This window comes from Nomascus leucogenys, chromosome 20, assembly GCF_006542625.1.
Source record: "Nomascus leucogenys isolate Asia chromosome 20, Asia_NLE_v1, whole genome shotgun sequence".
NCBI lineage: Eukaryota > Metazoa > Chordata > Mammalia > Primates > Hylobatidae > Nomascus > Nomascus leucogenys.
Genome location: NC_044400.1, coordinates 76,607,616 through 76,632,773, shown reverse-complemented (window position 1 = coordinate 76,632,773; position 25,158 = coordinate 76,607,616). Strand labels below are relative to the sequence as shown.

Here is a 25,158-nt window from a genome sequence, read left to right as displayed (position 1 = left end):
TCCTCATGTCTTATATTAGCATGCTACATTTGTTACAGTGAATGATCCAATATTAATACATTATTATTAGCTAAAGTTCACAGTCTGTTCAGATTTCCCTAGTTTTTACCAAATGCCCCTTTTCTGTCCAGAGGAAAAGACTTTTTACCATGGCCTTACCTTTCCTAGGGGAAAGAGCATTGTCCCAGCTCATGAGTTAAGAGCTAACCTGAAGATAAAGCAGTTTACACCTTCCCAGGAAAACAGAATCTTAGAATATGGATACTGCAAAGGATCTTAGTGGTCATCTGGCCCAAATTCTTGGCTACAGCAGGAATAATCTCTGGTATGCCTAATAGATGGCCAACCCATTTCTACTTGGATATTGTCATGGATGGAGAGGGACTGCAGTCCCTTCAGGGTTGCTGTCATGGGTGGAATTGTGTCCCCTCACAAAGCTATGTTGAAGTCATAACTCCTCGGACAGTGACTGTAACCTTATTTGGAAGTGTAATCTTTGCAGTTGTAACCTCACTAAGGTGAGACTATTAGGGTGGGCTTTGATCCAACATGACTGGTATATTCCTAAGAAGAGGGAGATCTGAACATAGACACAGGATGGACCCCATGTGAAGAGAGGCACACACTGAAATGATGCAGCTACAAGCTAAGGAATACCAAGGGTTGCTGGCAGCACCAGGCTGGCATGGAACGGATCCTCCCTCACAGCCCGCAGGAGGAACCATCGCTGCCAACACCTTGACTTTGGACCGTTGGCCTCCAGAACTGTGAGGGAATAAATGTTTGTTGTTCTAAGCCATCCAGCTGATGGTACTTGGCTACATAAGAAAGTACCCTAGAAAACAAATACATCTCCCTAAGCCACATCTTCTGAACCAGAACCTGAGAGCAGGCCTGGGGAGCTGCATTTTATATCTTCAAATCATTCTGGTCATTCTGATGCTTAATAGTTTGAGAACTTCTGCAGGACAGCAGAGTACCCCAGTGATGCATCCTCTAGTTTGATGCATCCTCTAGTTGGTTCTGAGTTGAGTCACAAGAATCCTCGTCTAAAGCTGCAGACCCTCCCTGCCATCTCCCTGACCTTGGGGTTTTTATCCACCAGCAGCTCCAAGCCCTTGCTGGCTGGAGGATGCTCCTGAGGACGTTAACTTCCCGGCACAGCTGCCTACCGTTTGCATGAGCTGACACCTTCATCTCGGCCTTCTGGTCTCCGAGCTGTGAGGTGACATTTCTGTTGGTTGAAGCCACCCACTTTGTGGTACTTTGTTACAGCAGCCACAGGAAACACATGCAGTTCTCCATCTCAGTGCTGGGCAGCTGACAGTCCCCGGAGGGTGCGTCTGTCCTTAACCAGAAATCCATTTGTACAGTGTCACATGTGGTAAACATGGTGTTTACTACAAACAACCGGCTGAATTGCAGTGCCATCCTGAGCAGCCTCTCCTCACCTCCACACTGGTCCCTGCTTGGGACTTCTCCCCTCTCCCTCCTGGAGCTCTCCACCTCTTACCACCTCATCACCAGCACCTGAGTCCCAGCCATTGCTATTTCTTTCTTGGCCTCTGCCACCAACTCACGTCCATCCCTGACCGTCCAGTCCATTCACACACCAGCCAGAGGCACCTTTTCAGTGAACCCGGTTGGGTCACCTGTGCTGAAAAGCCTTCGTCAGCTTCCCCCTGTTCCCTGGTAAAACTCAAATCCCCACCATGGCTTGCAATGCTCCGTGTCAGATGCTTAAGGCTGTTTAGCCTGGATTGGTGATATTTTGTGATCACCTGATTATAATCATCAGATATATGCAAGGTTGTCGTGGATAAGACAGTGGAACCTGGGACAATGATGGAAATTTTAGGGAGACAAATGTCAGCTAATTATGAAGCAGGCCTTTCTACTTCTCTAAGCTCCGCTATAAGGGGAGTTAGCCTGGAGGGGCAGCTAGCTCCCCATTGTGGTGGGTGCACATAGCAGAGGCTGGGGAATGCCTGGCAGAGAAGATGTTCAGAAAACCCAGGTATTGGTTGGAAAGGTGACTTACTTAGCTGACATCCAAGGTTTATTCCATTTCTAAAGCCACCTTTACATTTTCCATGCTACAGTTCTTTCCTATGATTGTCATCTAACCTTCAGGTGGGGCACACTTTGCCTTTCCAAATAAGAGTTTCAAACGTTATTTCTCTACCTACCTACCTATCAGTCATTCATTCACCCACCCACCCATTCACTTGTTCTTCCACCTACCCATGTGCCCATGCACCTACTCATTCACCCATCCATCATCCATTTACTCATCTGCCCTTCCACCCCTCCATCCATCCATCCACCCATCTTTTTCACCCACCCATTCTTTTATTCATCTATTCATCCATCCATCCTTCTATCTACTCATCCACCCATCTGCCCATCTATCAATTTGCCCATTCACCCACCTGTCCACCTGTCCATCCATCTATATATCCATCCACCCACACATCTATCTATCATCTATCCTTCATCTACCCATCCAATCTTCCTTCCATCCAGCCAGCCATCTATTGACCCATCTATTCACCTACCCATGCATTCCTCCATCCATTCATCTGTCATCCATCCATCCATTCATCCATCCCTCCATCTGTCTACCCATCCACTCATCCATCCTTCCATCTATCTGTTCACGTATCTGCCCATCTGTCCATTCACCCATATAGCCATCCACCCATCCATCCATGTGTTTATCACGTTTCCCCTGCATCTTCTTTTCTCTGCCATAAAGAATGATATCAAGAAAGACATGACAGACATAACAACAGCAACAACAATGAGAAATCACATTTTCCAGTGTCTGTTCTGGGCCAGAGACTGGGCTAAGTGCTTTGTGTGTGCCGTTTTGAGACAGTAGGACAGATGGTACAGCAAGGACTCCGGAGCAACATGTCATGGGTTCAAATCCCAGTTCTGTCATTTAATAGTTATATGACTTTGAAAAAGGTATTTTAATTTTTCTATGCCTCAGTTTCTTCACCTGTAAGAGAGATGTTAGTCACCTACCTTATAAGATTTTTTTGTGATGATTAAATGGCTATATATATATATATATATATATATACACACACACACACACATAGCGATTAAAACAAAGCCTGATCATAAGAGGCACTATTACTCATCCTCTCAGTGACGTTCATTTGATGTAGGTGATAATATTCTCACATAGCTAACAGGGAAACTAGGCTCAGAGACATGAATAACCCACCTGAGCTCATGCGGTTTCTGAGGGGTAAAGCTGAAATTAGAAGCTAAGTTAATGTGACTTCCAAGCTCATGCTTCCAAACATAATAAAATATCACCCAGGAAAAGTTGATTAGGATATGTGTAAAAGGGAGTTAGGAGGGAAGCATGGGAAGGACAGGGAGGATTTGAGGCAGAGGGAAGTAGTCCCTCTTCTCCTTTTTGCCTCTTCCAGGGCTGACCCTTCTGTCACAGTCTGGCCAGTGGGTGGAGTAGGGAGTGGGCAGTGATATGGAAACCCCAGGAGGGAAGAGTTAGTGGCATCTGTGTGCACATTTGCCCCCTTTAAGGAGTAGCTCGAGGCCTGGAGAGGGAAGGCCCGATCCCACTTCTAAACATAGAAATCTTTAAGAGGAAAGTTGTCAGCGAGGAAAGATGCAAACTGCTGACCTCTTGTACCTTGCAGTCTAGGTTTTACCAAACTAGAAATTTAATGGTTTGTCGTAAGTCTTATTGGTATTTTGCTCATGTAGGTGACTATGTTTACGCTCATTTAACCTCTCATTACAATTTGGACAGCAAATATACTCAGGAGGTGTTTTTCTCCCCCAATTTCCATTGTCCATGCCCGAAAATGGACAGTTTATAAACATGATTGACGGTCCCAGAGAGGAATCTTACAGTATTATCTGTCCATTGGAATTACCTTCTGATGAGGAAAATTTCAGTTTCATTCATATTGAACTGGTTTTGGGGGTCTGTTGTGCTTATACCTGCTACCTTGGAGATGCCAGATTTATATTGTAAAAAAATGGCGGTGGTGATTTCATTTTCCTTCTGAATTCATTATCCGCCATGTTGATTAATGAGTCCTCCTTCACTTTCTGGAGAACATTTGCTGCATGTGTATCAAATTCTATCCTAATTTTGTTCTGACACCTTGCTTGCCATTTGGTGAGAACTGGATTAATTTTTATGTGAATAAGTAAGAAGAAAGAAGAATTAATGTCATCTTCTCTCTTTTTTTTATCATTAGTAGCTAATCAAAGTATTAATCAGTTTTTGGATAATTTAAGCGGTACTGTTTCCCTTGAAAGATGTTATCATTGGCAAGTTTTAATAGCTTACATTTAGTAAGTGCTTCCTGTGTGCTGGACGTGATTCTAAACTCCAGTCACTTCCAAGAGGAATATCACTTGTACAGTTTGTATATGTGGCAAAACTGGCCAGAGAAAATATGTTCATCTTTGAAGCACAGTGACAAGATGATATTTTTGTGAACTCAAAAAACGAATGTTCCTAGGAAAGCAGTGAGTGAATCCTGCTAACTTTGCCGGGCTGTTGAAGTAGTAAAGATGCCCGAGAGTCAGAGCCCAGCATGTGTAACCCAAAATGTCTCTGTCTGCCTCAGGGGATCATTAGGGACTTTTAGGGGAATGGAAAAATATGTGTATTTCATTGTTGTATGAATAATTAAAAATGGCAAAATGCCATAGGGGGCAATGAAAATTTAACTCTTCACCAGTGGACCTGATCCTGTATGGAAATGAAGAATTCTTAATATTTGTTTTCCTCTCTTGCAGCCCTTTGGGAAATTAACGGATGAGAGTTGACTTCATTAGTGGCATGGTATTTTAATCGATTTAGAGGGACATTTTCTTGTCTTTTGTGGCTTTGGAACACCCTGACAGTTTTTATCATCACCTCTTCTGACAGATTATCCATAGTGATTAACATTAAAACTGTTACAATGAAGAGTGCCTCTGGGACTGTCTTCCCAGGCAGCTGGGAAGGTGAGCTATGGGCACCTACTCTATTCTGCAGCCAGTATTCTGTGAGAGGGAAGAACCAAGAATGAGGAGACTGTTATTATTTAGAACCAGCAAAATGCCAGGCTGTGCTGTGTGCCTTCTGTTTCTTCTCTTCTTTAACTCTGAACAACAACCTATGAGGGTGGTCCTCATTGTGCTGGTGTGGAAACTAAGTTCTTTACCCAGGCCCCTTAGCTAGCAGGTGCTTTCACAGCAAACCACCAGTAAAGCACCTGGTACAGCACCTGCCATTTTCCCAACACAAGCAGCCACAACATTTGCTCATGTAACTTAATGAATTAATGAATGATGGATGGAGCGGTTAAGTAAGGTGTGTTAGTTTCCTATTCAGCTGTAACAAATTACCACAAACTCTGTGGCTTACCACAATATAAATGTATTATAGAGTTCTGGAGGTCAGACTCTGATACAGGTCTGACCAGGTAAAAATCAAGATGTCAGCTCTAGATAGATCAGTGGGGTGGCTATCATCTATAATAATCTATTGCACATTTCAGAATAGCTAGAAGGGAAGAATTCTAATGTTTCTAGCATAAAGAAAAGACAAATATTTAAGGTGATGGCTATTCCAATTAACCTGATTAAATCTTTGCACATTAAATGAATGTATTAAATTATCACATAGACCCAGAAAATGTGTACATCTGTTACTTGTCAATTAAAAAAAAAAAAGATGTCAGCTCTAGGGGACGTTCCCTTCCTGGCTTTTTCCGGCTTCTTGAGGCTGCCTACATTCACTGACTTGGGACCCCTTCTTCTATCTCCAAAGCTGATGTCATCACTCCTATGTCGGCTTCCTTCACCACATGGCATTTTCCAACTCTGACCCCTCTTCTGCCTGTTTTCCTATTTTAAAAGGCCTTGTTCTTGATCTCCGTCTTAAGGTCAGCTGATGAGTAGCCTTAATTCCCCTTTGCCATGAAGCCTAACGTGTTTGCAGTTCTGGGGATTAGGCTGTGAATGTCTTTGTGGGGGTACTGTCCTCCCTGCCACGTAAGTCTTTGTTTAAGGTGTGAAATCCATTCTGTCGTCTCAGAGTAGAGAAGGGATTTTGTTTTCTGAGCTTGTACAACATTGATTGTTTAGTTCATTTGACATTTAGCCATACACACACTGCCTTGAGGCAGCTCTTGTGTTTCTTTCTTCCTTTGTAACCTGCAAAGCACTCGTTGCATAGACACATGTTCAATAAGCACTTTTTGAGAAAATGAAAGTAGCAAATGAATGAGCTGTTGTTTAAAACTAGGCTAAGTTGTGTCTTAAGGGGACGGAAGCTATTTTAATCTAAGATGGTAAAATTCAAGCATCAAAAAGAATAAAGACTGCAGTTGATCAAAACCTACCAAATATATAAAAATCTTCAATTTCATAGTGACACTATGCAGAGGCAATGGGGCTTCCTAGGTTCAGCTAAACATTTGAACTCACAAGACTCTTACAGGACATACGTGGCCTCATCTACCCAGAAGGTTTGAGGGGCTGCAACACCGCTTGCTGTGAGGACAGCATTATTCCCCTGTGGGTATCCTCGCCACAGGTCACACAACAGCCTACACAACTGTTTGGGGGATATTTTCCTCCCAGGTGACACAGGTCAGGTGCAGGGAGATGCAATCCATATCAAGCAGGTGCAGGAATCTTTCTGGCTTAAAATATTCCTACCCCACAGGTGGCAATATCTCTTGTAACAACTCACAGACATAGCTTCCAAGGTTCCCGCAAGAGATATGCCCAGTTCCAAGAGTCATCTTCATCAGGGAGGTACAAAGTATGGCATCCCTGTTAGGTATTTAGTTTATTTACCAGTCTTCTCATCCATGTGTAATTTACCAATCTGGCATTATTTTTACCATAAGCCATGTTGCCTGGTAACCTGTTTGATATTCGTCCTCTTAGTAGATTTCTGAGTAAGAGTTAACTAAAGCTCAGATTCTCAGGAAGCTGCAAAAAGTTTTATAAACCTTTGCTCTCATGCTAAAACATAACAAAACAAGCTGATAAACAAACAAACCCAAACTCATTATGACACCAACCCTTTAATTAGACAATTGATAAAATAGAAGAGAAATAATTATAAATCTCTATGAACTTTATTTCAGAGTAACAGAATTGTTGATGAAAGTTCTTTTTTGAAGAATTTCAGCTTAAAAAATGCAGAAGAAATGATAGAATTAGACAATGTGCATTTTTAAACCCCTAATGAAATCATGGATCTAGATAACAATTGATTGTTTAGTTCATTTGATCCACCTCCCTTGGTCTCCCAAGGAAAAAAAAAGCCATTAAAAAGTGGAAAAGACATGAATAGACCCTTTTCATAAGAAGACATACATGTAGCCAACAAACATATGAAAAAAAGCTCAATATCACTGATCATTAGGGAAATGCAAATCAAAACCACAATGAGATACCACCTCACACAAGTCAGAATGGCTATTACTAAAAAGTCAAAAAATAGGCCGGGCGTGGAGGCTCATGCCTGTAATCCCAACACCTTGGGAGGCTGAAGGAGGTGGATCACTTGAGGTCAGGAGTTCGAGACCAGCCTGACCAACATGATGAAACCCAGTCTCTACTAAAAATACAAAATTAGCTAGACGTGGTGGCGCACACCTGTAATCCCAGCTACTCAGGAGGCTGAGGCTCAGGAGAATCACTTGAACCCAGGAGGTGGAGGTTGCAGTGAGCCAAGATCACACCATTGCACTCCAGCCTTGCTGACAAGAGCGAGACTCTGTCTCAAAAAATAAAAAAAATTAAAAAAAAAAAAGTGTTGCTGAGGTTGTGGAGAAAAAAGGATGCTTATACACTGTTGGTGGGACTGTAAAGTAGTTTGACCATTGTGGAAAACAGTGTGGCAATTTCTCAAAGACCTGAAAACAGAACTACCATTCAACCCAGCAATCCCATTACTGAGTATATACCCAAAGGTCTATAAATCATTCTGTCATAAAGACCCGTACACATTTATATTTATTGCAGCACTATTCACAATAGCAAAGACATGGAATCCACCTACATGCCCATCAATGGCAGACTGGATAAAGAAAATGTGGTACATATACACCATGGAATACTATGCAGCCATTAAAAAAGAGTGAGATCATGTCCTTTGCAGGAACTTGGATGGAGCTGAAGGCCATTATCCTTAGCAAGCTAACTCAGTGACAGAAAACCAAACACCGCATATTCTCACTTATAAGTGGGAGCTAAATGATGAGAACACATGAACACATAGAGGGGAACAATAGACATTAGGGCCTATCAGAGGGTGGAGAGTGGGAGGAAGGAGAGGATCAGGAAAAATAACTAATGGGTATTAGGCTTAATACCTGTGTGACAAAATCATATGTACAACAAACCCCCATGACACAAGTTTACCTGTACTGCCTGTACTTACCCTGAACTTAAAAGTGAAGAAAAAAAACAAAAAGAAGTGGATGTTAAAATCATTAGATGCATGGTCGATGGGAAATATTATAATGCAGGGATCATGTTGGCACCACTTGAACCTATGGATTCACCCTGGCCTTACCCTATAGTATGGACGTAAAGGAAGCACACAGTGTGAATATAGTACCACTGTAGGGGAATCCTCAAAAATTAAAAATAGAACTAACATATGATCCAGCGATTCCACTACTGCGTATATGTCCAAAAGAAAGGAAATCAACATATCAAAGAGATATCTGCATTCTCATGTTTATCACAGCACTATTTACAATAGCCAAAATGTGAAATCAACCTAAGTGCTCATCAACAGATGAATAAAGAAAATAAGGTATAAATACACAATGGAATGTTTTTCAACCATAAAAAAGAACAAATTCCTGTTATTTGAAGCAACGTGGATGGACCTAAAGGTCATTATGTCAGGTGAAATAAGCCAGTCACAGAAAGACAAATATTACATGTTCTCACTCATATGAGAGAGCTAAAAAAGTGGACCTTGTGAAGATACAGAATAGAATAGTGGTTACTGGAGCCCAGGCATGGAAAGGGGTAGGTTTAGACGAAGGAAAACAAGAATATAAATAAAAGATATTCATTACCACTGAACTGCACACTTAAAGAAAAGATGGTGGCCGGGCGCGGTGGCTCACACCTGTAATCCCAGCACTTTGGGAGGCTGAGGCGGGTGGATCACAAGGTCAAAAGATGGAGATATCCTGGCCAACATGGTGAAACCCCGTCTCTACTAAAAATGCAAAAATTAGCCGGGCATGGTGGCGGGTGCCTGTAGTCCCAGCTACTCGGGAGGCTGAGGCAGGAGAATTGCTTGAACCTGGGAGGCGGAGGTTGCAGTGAGCCGAGATCGCACCACTGCACTCTCGCCTGGCAACAAAGTGAAACTCCGTCTAAAAAAATAAAATAAAAGATGGTAAATTATATATGTATATTTTGTCTCAATTTTTAAAGGTCACTCAAAAAAAAAGAAGGAAAACGAATTGAATGAAGATCTTAGATCTGTTAGTTTATAGGAAATACAGAGGATGGAGAGAGGTACGGTGACATCCATGGAAGCAACTGGCCAAATCCAGAACATGGGACATTCTGCAGGATGGTGGCCTGACTTCCCTAACACATCAATGCTGTAGAAGGAAAGATAGAAGGCCAGAATGTTCTAGAATAAAGGAAACTTAACTGGCATTATGGGATTTTGTTTGGTTCTTGAATTAAATGTTCAATTGTAAAAAGACATTTTGAGGCACTTGAGGTAGTCTGAATAATGGCAGGTAACTAGACATTTCTAATTATTGGGATTGTTTTAATTCTTTTTTATTTTGAGACAGTCTCGCCCTGTTACCCAGGCTGGAGTGCTGTGGTGCAATCTTGGCCCACTGCAACCTCTGCCTCAGCCACCTGAGTAGCTGGGGTTACAGGCGCCTGCCACCGCACCCGGCTAATTTTTGTAGTTTTAGTGGAGACGAGGTTTCACCATGTTGGCCAGGCTGGTCTCAAACTCCTGGCCTCAAGTGATCCACCCACCTTGGCCTCCCAAAGTGCTGGGATTACAGGTGTGAGCCACTGCATCCGGCCTGTTTTCAATATTTTATATATACTAATGACAGTGTAGGTAGTCACACTCTACCTCTGCCCTCTTAGGGGCTCCAGCTGGGCCCGAGAATTAAATTGACATGAGATAGATTAACAGGAAAACAACATGCAAATTTAATATAAGTTTGACATGACACTGGAGCCCACATAAGGAAATGAAGACCCAAAGATGCGGTTAGAGGTGAATGGTAATATGCTGAGTTGGACAAAGAACAGCATGTTGTGAAAAAAACAACTAAATTACATGGTGAGGCTAAAGAAGGATAAGAATTATTTTAACCAGGTCTATTTTTATAGAACTGTCTTGGTCTCAACTTTTCATGCTTGATGATAAGAATGTTGCTTTCCTTCCAATATAGGGATGGCATCCTTCACGGGGGAGTTTTATACCTTTGCTTTTAAGAAACAGGTTGAAGCTCAGAGTGATCTGATACTTGCTAGTTTGTTTGTCTTTTGAGGTGTCTTTAACTGAAAATAGTATGCCAGAACACCACATTTTGGGGTAGTATATTTTACCACCCTTTAGCAACCAGGTTAGGTAAAGTAGATATGCATGTACGTATTCATGTAGACAAGTTACTTGTTAGATAGACATACACACATCTGTCTGTTGATCGGTCTGTCTACGTATAACTCCTTGACAGTTAAAGATGCTCAGTGAGGTGTTTATGGGTAAAATGACAGATCTGATATTTGCTTTAAATTGCTCAAACATTAAAGGCAGTAGAGAAAACAAGATTGGTCAATATTGACGAGTTTTGAACCCGGTTAATGTGGAAGTCATATACTTAAGCCCTTGCAAGTTTTATAATAGTTTTCTTAAAATCCTTGTATTCTTACAATCATATACCAAATCAAATTATCAAAGATGTTTGACATGGTGGAGGGTGGGGCTAAGTGTGAGGATCCTGATGTATGGCTGGGGGTCTCTTCTGGAAAGCAGTTTGTCTGGATGTGCCAGGAGACTTATGGATGTCGCTGACATCTGGCCCAGCAGTTCCTCTCATGGGAATCTGTACTGAGGAAATTATTGTGAATATCAAGTGCTCTGTAAAAAGTAATTTACTTCAGGATTATTTTAGATTTTGAAATTTGCAAGTAATCCAAATGTGCAACAATAGAAGAATGGTCATTGAATGGTGGTGTATCACATGATAAAATATTTTGCAACCCTTGTAAAGAAGCATTTAATTTTTAAATACCACTGGAAGATACTTATAACCATGTTAATTGGGAAAAAAGAGGATAAAATTGTATTTGCATGCATCTGTGTAAATAGTGGACATTTATGAAAAAATATGCATAGAAAAAAAGGCTGGAAGAAAATATGACAAAATGTCTTCATTAGTTCTAATTGAATGATGACCTTCTACTATAAAGACATGCAGCGTTATTTACAATAGCAAGGACTTGGAACCAACCCAAATGCCCATCAATGATAGACTGGATAAAGAAAACGTGGCATATGTACACTATGGAATACTATGCAGCCATAAAAAATAATGAGTTCATATGCTTTACAGGGACATGGATGAAGCTGGAAACCCTTATCCTCAGCAAACTAACACAGGAACAGAAAACCAAACACTGCATGTTCTCACTCATAAGTGGGAGTTGAACAATGAGAACATATGGACACAGGGAGGGGAACATCACACACCAGGGCCTGTCAGGGGGTGAGAGGCAAGGGGAGGAAGAGCATTAAGACAAATAGCTAATGCATGAGGAGCTTAAAACCTAGATATCGGGTTGATAGGTGCAGCAACCACCATGGCACATGTAAACCTGTGTAACAAACCTGCACGTTCAGCACATGTATCCCAGAACTTAAAATAAAAAAAAAAATAACTAAATGCCTTCATTAGTTCTGATTGAATGACGGATTCACAGTGAATGAATTCTTTTTCTATTTGTCTTTGTTTTCAGATGTATTTTTACCATGTACATAAATTAATTTTTTTATGTAGCTTTTCTTAGCTTTGTAGAGGTATGATTAACATAGCATAAAATTCACACATTTTAAGAGTACAGTCTGATGTGTTACTGGAAGTATATACAGTTTTGCAACTACCGCCAGTCAAGTTTCAGAACACTGTGACTCTGTAAACTACCTCATACATATTTTCAAGTAGACTTTATTTTTAGAGCAGTTTTAGATTTACAAAAAAATTGAGAAGATAATACAGATAATTCCCATATATCCTGCACCCAGGTTCCCCTATTATTAACATTTTCTGTTAGTCTGTTACATTTGTTAAAATTAACAAATCAATGTTGATACAGTGTGATGTATCAGTTGTTATCAAAGTCCGTGCTTTATTCAGATTTTCGTAGTTTTTAATCTAATGTCCTTTTTTTTGCTCTGGGATTCCATCCAGGATATGACATTGCATGTACTAGTCATGTCCATAAATTAATTTTTAATGGGAAGAAAAGTAAAATAAACTTTATTTTTAAATCCTCCAAATATATTAGCTGTCCATTTTTCCCTTGGTTTCCTTGTTGTTGTTGACTTGTTACTTGTTGACAAAAACGTCTTATATTGATTATATTCCTTTTTGTACATCATGTGGTACCTTACAAATTTACTAAGTAAGAGTCAGCTTAGTGGCCTTCAATAACTGGATGAAGCAGAAGTGAGCGGAGAAAGGAAGAAAAGGAAGATGAAAAAAGCCCTTACCTGCACATAATTTAAAACCTCAGAGCTTTGAAAGACCTTTGGTTTCTGTTGCAATTTCATGTAATGGAATTCTTTTGATTTTTGTGTTTCCTAGGTTGGAGATTGCAACCCTGAATCGGGCAGATGCAGATCTGGAGGTTTGTCGAACACAAATCAGCAAGGATGTCATTGCCCTTCTACTGAAAAATCTTACCAGCAGTGGCCACCTCTCACCCCAAGTAGAGAGAAAAATGAGTGCTGTTTTCAAAAAGCAGTTTCTGTTGCTGGAAAATGAAATACAAGAGGAGTACGATCGGAAGATGGTGGCATTGACAGCTGAATGTGACCTGGAAACAAGAAAGAAGATGGAAAACCAGTACCAGAGAGAGATGATGGCAATGGAGGAAGCAGAAGAGTTGCTGAAACGTGCTAGTGAGAGGGTAAGACAGGTCTGAAAGGAAGGCGTTCAATTCCCTTTCTCTCAGGGATTTGTCATTTATCCATCTACCCACTCATCTGTCCATTTGCCTCCTCCATCCATCTACCCATCATCCATCCACCCATCATCCATCCAACCATCCACCCATTCATCTATTCATCCTTCCATTCATTCATCCAGCCATTCCCACCATCCATCCATCATCATCTATCCATCCACCCATTCACCTACTATCCATCCACCCACTCATCCAATCATCTGTGCACCTGTCCATTCATCCACCCTCTCATTCACCCATCTGTCCATCTACACATCCATCTGTCTGTTCATCCACCTACTCATTTATCCATTCACTCTCCCATCCATGCCACCCATCACCCATCCATTTACCCATCCACTCATTCCCCATCTAGCCATCTACCCATCCACTCATCCATTTACTCATTCACCCATGCTTCCATCCATCTACCCATCCACCTATCTGGCCATTATCATTCATCCGCCATCCATCTATCCAGAATTCATTTAGCAAAAATGTGTTGATTACTTACTGTCTCTCAGGCACTGGGCTAGGCAGTGAAGGTATAGGGAACAATGAGACATGGTTCTTCCATTCAAGAAGTTCATAATCTTATAAAAAAATCAGTACACATAAAAAATGAGACATTATTCAGTCATGTTATAATAGAGGTATGTTCACATTGCTGTAGAATTCATGGGTAGAGAAGAAAGGCTTCATACATAGCAGAGCACGTCTGTAGAGGGCATGGTTCACAGAAAATTGTGATGTCAGAGTCCATGTGTCCCCCTCTGGACTATATAGCCTGTTACGTTACAGTTCTCTCCAGCACAGGCTCTACAGTCAGAAAAACCTGGACTCACAGTCTAGTACATTCCGTCTCTGCTCCTGAAGGCCTTAATTAGGCACTGCAAGTCTAATGGCAAGCCACCTCTCAGGGTGGGTGGGAGAAGCAATGTAGGAAAAGCAGCTGCCTGGCGCCCATGGGCTGCAGAAGGCTCTCAGCTCACAGTGCTCGGTTGGAGTTCTCACTGGTCAGCCTTCCCAGGGCTGGCCTAGACTGCTCAGAAATCAGCTCTTGTTTTTCCAAAAGTTGTGTCAGTTGCTGCCTTGAAAGAACTAGAGTTTTTCCTGAATGTACCAAATCAAACCTGATTTCTGTTTTCCTCTGTGAAAGAGATGGCTTATTCAGTTCATGTGACCTGAGCCTGCATATCCTGTTCTTAACATCCACTCCCCTAGGAAGGGCTTCCAACTACTTAAGAACAAGCTTCTGAACTCAGCTTCCCTTCCGCAGACTGTGGCCATCTACGGATGCCCCCGGGAGTAAATAAGCAGCTCTCTTGTTAACAACTCGTGACTCACAGATGGTCATCTGTGGTCAGACATGGGATGAGCAGTAATGCCCCCGGGAGTAAATAAGCAGCTCTCTTGTTAACAACTCGTGACTCACAGATGGTCATCTGTGGTCAGACATGGGATGAGCAGTAAAGAAAAGGGGCGAGGTCTTGGCTGGGCGCGGTGGCTCACGCTTATAATTCCAGCACTTTGGGAGGCCGAGGTGGGCGGATCACGAGGTCAGGAGATCGAGACCACGGTGAAACCCCATCTCTACTAAAAATACGAAAAATTAGCCGGGCGTGGTGGTGGGCGTCTGTAGTCCCAGCTTCTTGGAGAGGTTGAGGCAGGAGAATGGTGTGAACCCGGGAGGCGGAGCTTGCAGTGAGCCGAGATTGCGCCACTGCACTCCAGCCTGGGCGACAGAGCGAGACTTCGTCTCAAAAAAAAAAAAAAAAAAAAAAAAAAGGGGTGAGGTCCTCACTGTCCTGCCTGCACCTGCTCTCTTGCTCCTGGGGCCTCCCTTGCCTTCAGAACCATCTCATTTTAGGTTCTCCTGTCCTAGTTTCCTGTGGCTGCCATAATAAATCACCACAAATTTAGTGGCTTAAAACAACAGAAATGTATTCTGTTACATAATAGTTCTGGAGGCCAGACGTCCAAAATCTAGTTGTCAGTAGGATCCTTCCATGTTTGGTTCAGCTTCTGGTGGCTCCGGGTGTTCCTGGGGTTGTAGCTGCATCACTTGAATCTTTGCTCTGTCTTCCTGTGGCCTTTTCCCTGGTAACCCTTTCATCTCCTGTCTCTTATAAGGACATTTGTCATTGAATTTAGTCCCATCTAAATAATCCAGGATGATCTCATAAGATCTTAAATTAATTTCATGTGGAAAGACCCTTATTCTAAATAAGGTCCTGAGGTTAGGATCTAGACATACCTTTTTTGGGGGGTGGGGGTGTCACCACTCAGTCCACTGCAGCCTCCCTCGCCGACTCTACGCTCTAATGCCCTGTCAACATCACGCATCCTTGAGCTGAGCCCTTAGGAAGAATGTATTGATTGCACTGTTCTGTGATTCGGCCCCTAAATGATCCCATTATCTCTCTTTTGATTCTTTCCTAAATCTGTTACAATTTATTTTGTTGTTGTTTTTTGAGATAGGGTCTTACTCTGTCACCCAGATCAGAGTGCAGTGGTGCAGTCTTGGCTCACTGCAACCTCCACCTCCTGGGCTCAAGTGATTCTCTTGCCTCAGCCTCCTGAGTAGCTGGGATTACAGGTGCCCGCCACCACGCCCAGCTAATTTTGATATTTTTAGTAGAGACAGGGTTTCGCCATGTTGGCCACACTGGTCTCAAACTCCTGACCTCAGGTGATCTGCCTACCTTGGCTTCCCAAAGTGCTGGGATTACAGGCATGAGCCACCACGCACAGCCAATTTTTTTTACCTTTAAAAATAATTCATGCTCAACAAGGGAGGCTTGGACAGTACCTTAAGGCAGCAGTCAGCAAACAAGGACCCAAGAGCCCAATCTTGCCCAGCTTGTTTTTATGTGGCCTGCAAGTTGAGACTGTTTTTTACATTTTTAAAGAGTTTTAAAAATCAAATACACAAAAATAAGAATACGTAACAGAGACCTCAGGTGGCAAAGTCTAAAATATGGCCCCTTACAGAAAGGCTATCTGATTTCAGATCCAAAGCTAAAAAGAAGAAGCCCTGAAAACAAAAAAAAAAAGGGAAGCCCATCCCACCACTCAATGGCAGAGGATCATTCATTCGGCCCATTATTCAGTTCCTACTGTATACCTAACCCTGGAGATACAGGGATGGCTCAGGCGGCCTTCACACCTGCCCTTAGGTGCCGGCATACATTTTAGCCTTTTGCTTTATCCGTTTATTTTTATAAAGTAAGGATTATGCAGTTTGTATAATTGTATATATTTCTTGTTTTCACTTTACATCACAGTATACACATTTGCTGTTTTTATTAAATACTTTTAAAAAATACGATGGGTAACAATAACAGCTCATTCTTCCTTAGCATGCGTGGTGTGTCTGGCATTGTTCCAAGCACATCCCATTGACTGTCTCTTTAGCATTCACAACAACTCAGTGAGGTAGGGACTGAGAGGATCTCACTTTGACAGGTGAGGAAACTGAGCTGGGGAAGGTTCACCTGCCCAAGGACAGTCAGCCTCATGTCCAGCAGCACGCCCCCAACCACTGCGCACACTGCCCCCTCCTGCAGTGGAGGTTACACCGCCCTGCTGTGCGCCCCATGTGAACCTGTCCTGTGGGGCATCTAGAATGTTTCTAGTGCCTTTGCTATCAAAAGACTGCCTGGGGCAATGCTTTCTTATGCGGAGAGTGTGAGGATAGGATGCTGGGTCTGTGGCCTACTCCCATCTGTCACGCAGTCCCTCTCCTCCTCAGGGTTTCCTGACCCTGCCCTCTCCAGGGCTTTTCTGCAACCTCTCTCCCACCCACACCACCATGCCTGCCAGCGTGTATTGGGCGGGCACCATCACTCTAGATTTCCTAGGTCACTCTGTTCAAAGACAAGCAGCCACCTTATTTGAACCAATCTGTTTCCAGAAATAGTATCTGAGCTGCAGAATTTAATAGAACTAGTTTCCTTCCAGTCCCTGCAAGCTATTCCATCTCACAAAACCACAGACTACTTTATAATTAGCTATCATGTGTTATAGTCATCTTTAAATAAAATACATAAAAATATTTTAGATGTATTCCAAGAATTAGTTTTAAAAAAGAAAAGCAAAAGGAGCAGTATCAGCTTTCCTGAGTAAAGTTTAGTACAGTACAGTCATCCCTCCCTCGATACCCAGGAAGCATTGGTTCCAGGACCCTCCCCACCAGTATCCCACCCCCACGGATACCAAAATCCACAAATTCTCAAGTCTCTGTTATAAAATGGTGTCGTATTTGCACATAACCTACACAAATGCTCCTGTATACTTTAAATCATCTCTATTACTTGTAATACCTAATACGATATAAATGTTACATAGTTATAAATAGTTTATATAAATGCATAAAAAGTAGTTTAGGGAATGCTGTTTAGGGAATAACAACAAGAAAAAAAATAGTCTGTATATGTTCAATACACACAGAAATTTTTGACCTGCACGTGGTTATATCTATGGATGCAGAGCCCACAGATACAGAGAGCTGACTGTAATTAGTGTAGAGCTGAAATTTGTTCATATTATAATATTTAAATGAATATATAATGCCTTATAGTTCTCAGCGCGTTTCTCCATCGAGAAGCCCTAGGGAGAGTACTGGGGGATATAGGCACAGAAGGCAGGTTGCTGGGGTTTATTTCCTTGCTGTTTTCCTCCAGTAGGCACGTTACCCAGTCACCCTGGCTCTCCTTTCCCCATCCTTAAGACAGGAATAATCATGATGCCTGAGGCCTCAGAGGGCTGTTGTGAGAATAAGTAAGTTAATTCTTGTGTAGTACTTCAGCCATTGCTCGGCACTGAGTCAGCCTTGGACAAGGCTTTACTATGATTCATAACTGAATGTAATTTTTAAAGATGCCCGTGGCATAGAACACAGAATGTGAACTCTTTCTACTTGAAGGTGGGCAAACCGAAGCCCGGAGGGGAAGTGACTGGCAACCCAGCTTCCTGCATCCAGTTCAGAGCTGGGTCCTTCCTCTGGGGTTCGTCTTCTATTCCCAGGCTCTCTCCGCTGCTTTTCTGCCGCTTCAAAAGGAGGCCCAGCAGATATCTTGCCCTGGGCTGCCTGAGGCTTTCTAACCCCTGGGTGAGTCTTTGTCCTCAGCACAAGAATTCTGACATTTTCACCGTTTCTGATGGATTTGTTTTTATAAGACATTTTTACAGTTTGCCTGTCTTGCTGAGTATGCGGAGTACGACAGCACAGTCATCACTTTTGAGCGGGATTTCACTTTGTGGTGCTGTAGAGTCAACATGCACAGTAGCTGCTCCAGCTAGCCTGATGCAGGCCTGTGCTTCTCACAGTGGAACTTCTGTATCCTCCCTTAAGGTTTATGCCCCCCACTCCCTCCATGGGACACTCCCTCCAGGGGACACTTGCTTTTCTAGGTGTTGGAAGCCATAGGATACATGTGCCTTATCTCCCTGAAGTCTTTTTTATTGAGAAGTTCAATAGCGGGTTAGGGGCGAGTAATCATTACTTTCACATTCCTTTATAATGCACATTTGTGGCCAGGTGTGGTAATCCCAACACTTTGGGAGGCCGAGGCAGGTGGATCTCCTGAGGTCAGGTGCTTGAGACCAGCCTGGCCAACATGGTGAAATCCCGCCTCTACTAAAAATACAAAAATTAGCTGGGCATGGTGGTGGACACCTGTAATCCCAGCCACTCGGGAGGCTGAGCCAGGAGAATCACTTGAACCCAGAGGGTAGAGGTTGCAGTGAACCAAGATCACAGCACTTCACTCCAGCCTGGGCGAAAGAGTGAGACTCTGTCTCAAAAATAATAATAAAAAAAAAAAAACACATTTGTTGACAATATTTAAAATATAAACTTTTATGTAAGAAAACCCAGATTTCCAGCTAAAGGATGAGAAGACTGAGCTGTGTTGAGTCCATATTCCTGCAGAGCCCTTTGGTGGATGGGATGGAGGCCGCCCCTACAGGCAGGGCGTGCTCTTTGCACTTTGCCCCAGTCCCCAATACTTCCTAGTGCCTGTCACACCAGGCAGCCTCACTCATTTGCAAACATGACCTCCCCTGTTTGGCAGGCCCAGGGGTGTGCTTTAGGGCTTAGTTTTCTCATCTCTGGCATAGGAGGTTGAACTAGGTCAGGGGTGGAACTCACATCTGCAAGGCTCTGAACTCCCTTTTGGAGTGGGCATGGGAGTCCTGTCCACATGTATTTTAGAGAGTGTTTCACTATGGCACAAATACATCATTGCCTCATACTTTATTCTTCGGCAGAGATATGATTCTAAAAAAAGCCCTAAAATTTTATTTTAGGATTTGTGTGTGTGTCTGCTTTTTATCTTGTCTGTGAGAAGCTAAATGGAAATTACCCCATATTTCATTTCTATTAATTAAAATAAATTGAAGTTTGGGACTTGTCAAATTCTATACTGTCAAAAAAAGAAGGTCACTTTGATGGATGAACCGACATAACTGGGCACCAGCTAGTCATTCGTAGTGGAATGCCCCTGCGGTGCCCAGACTCAGGGTCCTGACCACCCTCCTGGTTGTTGGTGAATTGCATCCTTTGATTTAGATCAAGTCAGCTGTGAATACCATTTCTCTGTAATAGAGTGACTCATTATGTCGAATCTAATCCTTTGTTATAAAATCAGCTTTTTAAAAAGACTGAATTGTTATTTGGTGGGCAAGGCAAACCATTAGTATGGGCACGGGTCCTGACAGAGTTGCCAAGAGGATGCACATAAAAGCCTTTGACTTCTAGCCTCCTGGCCCCTGCTGTCATCCACTAGGCTTTGCTGTGAGCACCCGCAGGGCAGGGGATGCCACTTGTTGGACCTTGGACCTCTTTGGAAGCCTCTAAATAATGCTTGTCTTTCTGGCCCAGATTCTGAACAAATCAAACAATAAGTAAAAGGGACTGGAGAGACAGAGAAAGCTAGAGATCAGCATATCACCTTGGTGAGCTTCTGTGAGTTATTGGAAGTGGAGGTGAGCAGGTCTGTGACTTCGGAAATTGGGGAGCAGGTGATGCTATTTACTGAAACCAGAGAATTCTGGTGGCTGATAGAGCATTCTGACCTTTTTTAGCCTGAAGGAGCTCTGGCCCTTGCCCTCTGCACCGAAGCCCCTTCTGACTTCCCTGGGCTTCTACTCAGCCCAGCCGTGGCATAATGCCACACCTGCCTGCTTCCCAAGGCCAGGCCTCTATTGGCCATTTGGGATGGCTGTACCCACACATCCTGCACGCGTAAGCCTTTCCCTGCCTTCGCTTCACCAACAAGCTCCACTGTCACTGCCTGAGTGGTTTCAGAGCTTGGAGCCTGAACACTTGCTTTCAACACGCTTCCTCCCCTAGCTGAGCGTGGGTGAGAATTTGGGAAAGCTCTTACCTTCTCTAAGCTTGTGTTTCTTCTCTTATAAAATGGAGGGTGTCAGTTTTCTATTCCTGCCTAACCAACCACACACATTAGTGACACTGTCTCAGTGTCCATGGTCAGGAGTCTGGGCACAGCTTCACTGTGACCTATGCTCAGGATGTTGCAGGCTGGCAATCAGGGTCTTGGCTGGGCTGCATTCTCCTCTGGAGCTTAGGGTCCTGGGCCAAGCTCATTCAAGCTATTTGCAGAATTCACTTCTTTGTGGGTACAAGACTGAGGCCCTCAGCTCCCAGAAGTTTCCCTTCTGCGGAGACAGTTTACAGCATGGCTGTTTGGTTCTTCAAAGCCAGCAGGAGAGGGTCTCTCTCTTTAGGAAGGCTCCAGTGCTTCAGAGTCAGGCCCACCCAGGAGTCTTCCTTTTGATTAATTCAAAGTCAACTGATTAGTGACCTTAATTACATCATCAAGACACCCTTAACTTTGCCATATAATGTAAACCAATCATAGGAGTGACTTAATCAGATTCATTCCCATGCTCAAGGGGAGGGAATGTATGTGGCATGTCTACTGGGGGCTGGGAATCGGGGGCCATTCTAGAATCCTGCCTACCCATGTGGAGTGAAGAACAGCTCCCTCTGATATATGAGCTCCTTACTGAGATAATTGGGGGGAGGCCGTATGCAAATGGATCAGGAGCTCAGTAGAGGGGAGCTTCCTTTCTTTCCTCACGCAGGACCTCATACTATGCAGGCATCCAAGCAGCCATTTCTTAACACCTCTTTTGCTTCTCTTTATCCAAAGGATCTCCACTTGGGCCTGATTGCTGGTATTTTTCTCTTCAGCAAAGTTGAGAATGAAAGATAGGGGAAATAATTTTGTCAGCACGATCCACTGATAGTGAAGATATTTCCATTTTTTTTAAAAAAAAGATTTCCATTTTTTGCAGGCTATTTTCTAGCAGTTTGATTTGCAGATTTCCACCCCTGTAAATACTCTGCTCTGAGATTATTCTAGAAAGCATTTAGATAACAGGGGAGGACAGATTGGAACAGCATATTCCAGGGCTTAGTAACCTCATTATTGTCAGCTTGGGACTGCGTGTGTGTCTGTGTGTGTGCATTTGTTTTTGCTGCGTGTGTATATGCTGTGTGTGCACATGTACTTGTGCACACATATGCACGCACACACTGCATGTGCATGTGTGTGTATATTGTAATGCATATGTGCATGCATCTGTGTGTTCATGTACAAATTGTGTGTGCACATGTGCCTGTACACATTGCATTACATGCACATGTAGGTGCATGTTCAGTGTGTCAGTTTCTCACGCGCTCCCTCTCCTCTCTCCAGTCTGCTGTAGAGTGCAACAACCTTCTGCGGACCCTCCATGGCCTGGAACAGGAGCACTTGAGGAAGTCTCTCGCTTTGCAACAAGAAGAAGACTTTGCCAAAGCTCACAGACAGCTGGCTGTTTTCCAGAGAAACGAACTGCACAGTATCTTTTTTACCCAGATAAAAAGTGCTATTTTCAAAGGGGAATTGAAGCCAGAGGCAGCTAAAACGCTGCTGCAAAATTATTCTAAAATACAGGTAATAAATCAGCCTGGCTGTGATGGAAAAGTAGTTTTTCTGAATTGTTTCAGTAAATGTCTCCTCTCTCGGAGTTCAGTCCTGCCTCTCCTTTGTACTGCGCACTAGTGATCTTTCTCTTCTATCTCTTGGTGTGTGGGTTTCCAGTAAGCAGGGAAAATGGGGCTTGGAGTACAGGCCTTGAATTCAGGCTGACCTGGATTCGAATTGCAATTCCACCACCAGTCTACTGTGTGAACTTGAGCAAGTTACCTCACTTCTTTGAGCCTTAGTTTCCTCACCTATAGTATGAGTGTGATAGAATTCCCACACTCACAAGAGTGTGATGGAAATTTGATGAGCTGACTCATGGAAAGTTAGTGCTTGGCATAACATATGTTTAACGTATAGAGCAGTGGAAAGTAAATATAGGTCAGGCTTGGTGGCTCCCAGCACTTTAGGAGGCCAAGATGGGAGGATTGCTTGAGCCTAGGAGGTTGAGGCTACAGTGAGCCATGATAGCACCGCTGCGCTCCAGCCTGGGTGACAAAGCCAGACCCTGTCTCAAATAAAATATATATATATATATACATGCATGTATGTGTGCATGTATTGATGTATATGTAGGGTTTAGTATCTGTGCCTGGATATACTTGGATGGATTTGTGTATTTTTGCATGTCAGCTTGAGTGTGAATGTTGTTAGTCGAACAGAATAATTTCTTAGGCGGCAGTGAAAATAGTCTATCTGAAACTGTCAGCATCACTGTGGAAATTCTTAGGAGGCGTGTGTGAGGGATTTTACATGCACAAGTGCATGCATACACAGGCACACAGAGCGACATCACTGCTTTACAAGAATGTGCTTCGTTGTTTGGCCCCAGCACTATCGCGGGTGCTGATAGCTTGCTCTAGCTGATGGTAAGAGTAATTGTGAGCAAACTCTTATTTTACTTTATGGAATTTTCTATCTTGACTGTCAATAAGATGTTTGAGAAATGCAAATGTCATTCTTTAGACAGGCTGCCTCTTCCAGGTTATGAGCCAACCTCTGTTTCTAAAACAGCAAGGGTACCTTTGGATGGTGCTGGAGGCCTTGGAGCAGCATCTGGCAGAGTCAGGCCCACAGGGGTTGATTTGTTCCTCAGTCCAGTCATGTGTTCACAGTCACGAGTGCATCACTGTGGTTCTTGAGCAGTGCTTTTTCGATGTGGTGGACACTGCTATTTCATTTTTATCTTTATAAGTGAAAATCATTCCAGAAAGTTGGCTTGCTGGTTAATTTTCCCACTTTGAAATTCCCTACTTGTGCCAGAAGGACAGATTCCACCCATAGCAGAATGAGCCACATCCACCTAGGGTGAATCAGGGCTCATGACCAGCCTCTGTTACTCCATTGCTAAGACAGTGGCGAAAGATGAACTGGAACATCCAGAGGAGGTGCGGACACAGGTGGCCTTCCCTGCGTCTGTGAGCGGGTCCTCAGCATTCACCCAACTACAAAGACAAAGGCTGGCCCTGCCCATCCTCCGGGGACCTGCATCCAGCACCAGGCTGAGTGCGTGAGGGCTCAGAGGACATCAGAGCCGTCCCAGGAGGAGACCAAGTAATCGTCACAAGCCTCCCACTCCCAGAAGGCACCCAGGACAGAAAGAGAACGAGCTCCCCCCTCCATTTAATCTAGGTTTTTCCCACTAAATCCTCAGTGAGCATACATAAAGCGCAAATTCTGTCGTATTCATAGCTTGGTATTCAGACACCATGGCATTACTTAGATATTCACAGATTTGTTGTCATTTTACTCTCATGATGAGCAGTGGCTGACTCTCAATGCCAGAGCACTCAAGTTAAAAAGAATGCATGCTATTGTGAATGATATTATGCCGAAAAGTAACTCCACAGGTGATAACAGTACTGCCGTACAAGCTTTTTTGACCAGAGCTGTGAGAGTATTTAAGGATACCAATTCTGAATTTCCTTACGACATGGGCTCCCGTCAATTAACACGCATGGACCCCACTCCATGGAGACAGGAACATTGCCGCAACCTTCCTATTATACGGATTCTGGTGCCAGTGGCTCTTAGGGAGATGCTACTGTGTGTGAAGCCACACCTGACTGACCATGCAGCTTTTCAGTGACTGGATGGTGCTAATTACCAAGTGTTGAGATGTGGAGATGTTACAGCTCTTATGTGGGAAGGAGAACATCCATGCTGTCCTGTGTTCCCTGTTGAACAAAGCGTTGACACTTTTGGTTATCCATTGTATGGGTGATATTTCCACAGATGGAAAAAGGACAACCAAGCCAGTCCATAGAGTAGTTCTACTGACGTTCCTGGTCTCATTACTATGCCTCTGGTTAAAGTGGGATTTTTGGAAGCAGCCTATTATGATGTTAGAGCATAGGTCCTGGAATTAGACTGCTGAGTTCAAATCCCTGCTCAGCCATTTGTCTGATGTGGACTCAGTTTCCTCATCTGTGAAATGGGAATAATAGTACTGTCTCCCTAGGTTAAGTTAGATGAGACGTGAAACACTCTTGGCCCCGTGTGAGGTCTAGAGAACACACCTCGCATTAGCTAGGTTGTTACTCTCCTGTGTTTGACTGGGTTTTGTTCACTTTGTAGGCTGAGGAAAAACCTTCTTGCTTTCTTTGTGCCCATCCTGGTCTTGTCTCCTCTGTGGTGGTGGGAGCTCCTTGGGGTTGGGCTGATGGCTGACTTCTCCCAGAACTTCAGCACCTCATGCTGGTGCTCAGCGCTTGTAGGAACTCCACAGGTGGAAAGGGTGTGTGCATGGGTGAAGGATAAATGGCTGAATGAGTGAAATTTATGTTCCATAGGGCAGTAAAGTTGTTCTGATAACTCTTTACCATCTGGGTCTAGAATGCACTTTTCAAAGCCCTCATTTCTTATTTGTATGTAATTTTCTCATAAGCCTCTGTTACAGGCAGGGAGGTTAAAGGTGTTA

General features: G+C 43.3%; 1 protein-coding gene across 2 annotated transcripts in view; it reads left to right on the top strand.

Annotated features, from left to right (window-relative positions):
- Positions 1–25,158, top strand: part of EVC2 (EvC ciliary complex subunit 2) — a 146,579-nt gene that overhangs the window by 60,092 nt on the left and 61,329 nt on the right. For both annotated transcript variants that reach the window (XM_030800954.1, XM_030800953.1), the window contains exons 10-11: positions 12,879–13,203; positions 21,969–22,208. In XM_030800954.1, the coding sequence (XP_030656814.1) occupies positions 12,879–13,203; positions 21,969–22,208 (565 nt within the window). The remainder of the gene's footprint in view (positions 1–12,878; positions 13,204–21,968; positions 22,209–25,158) is intronic.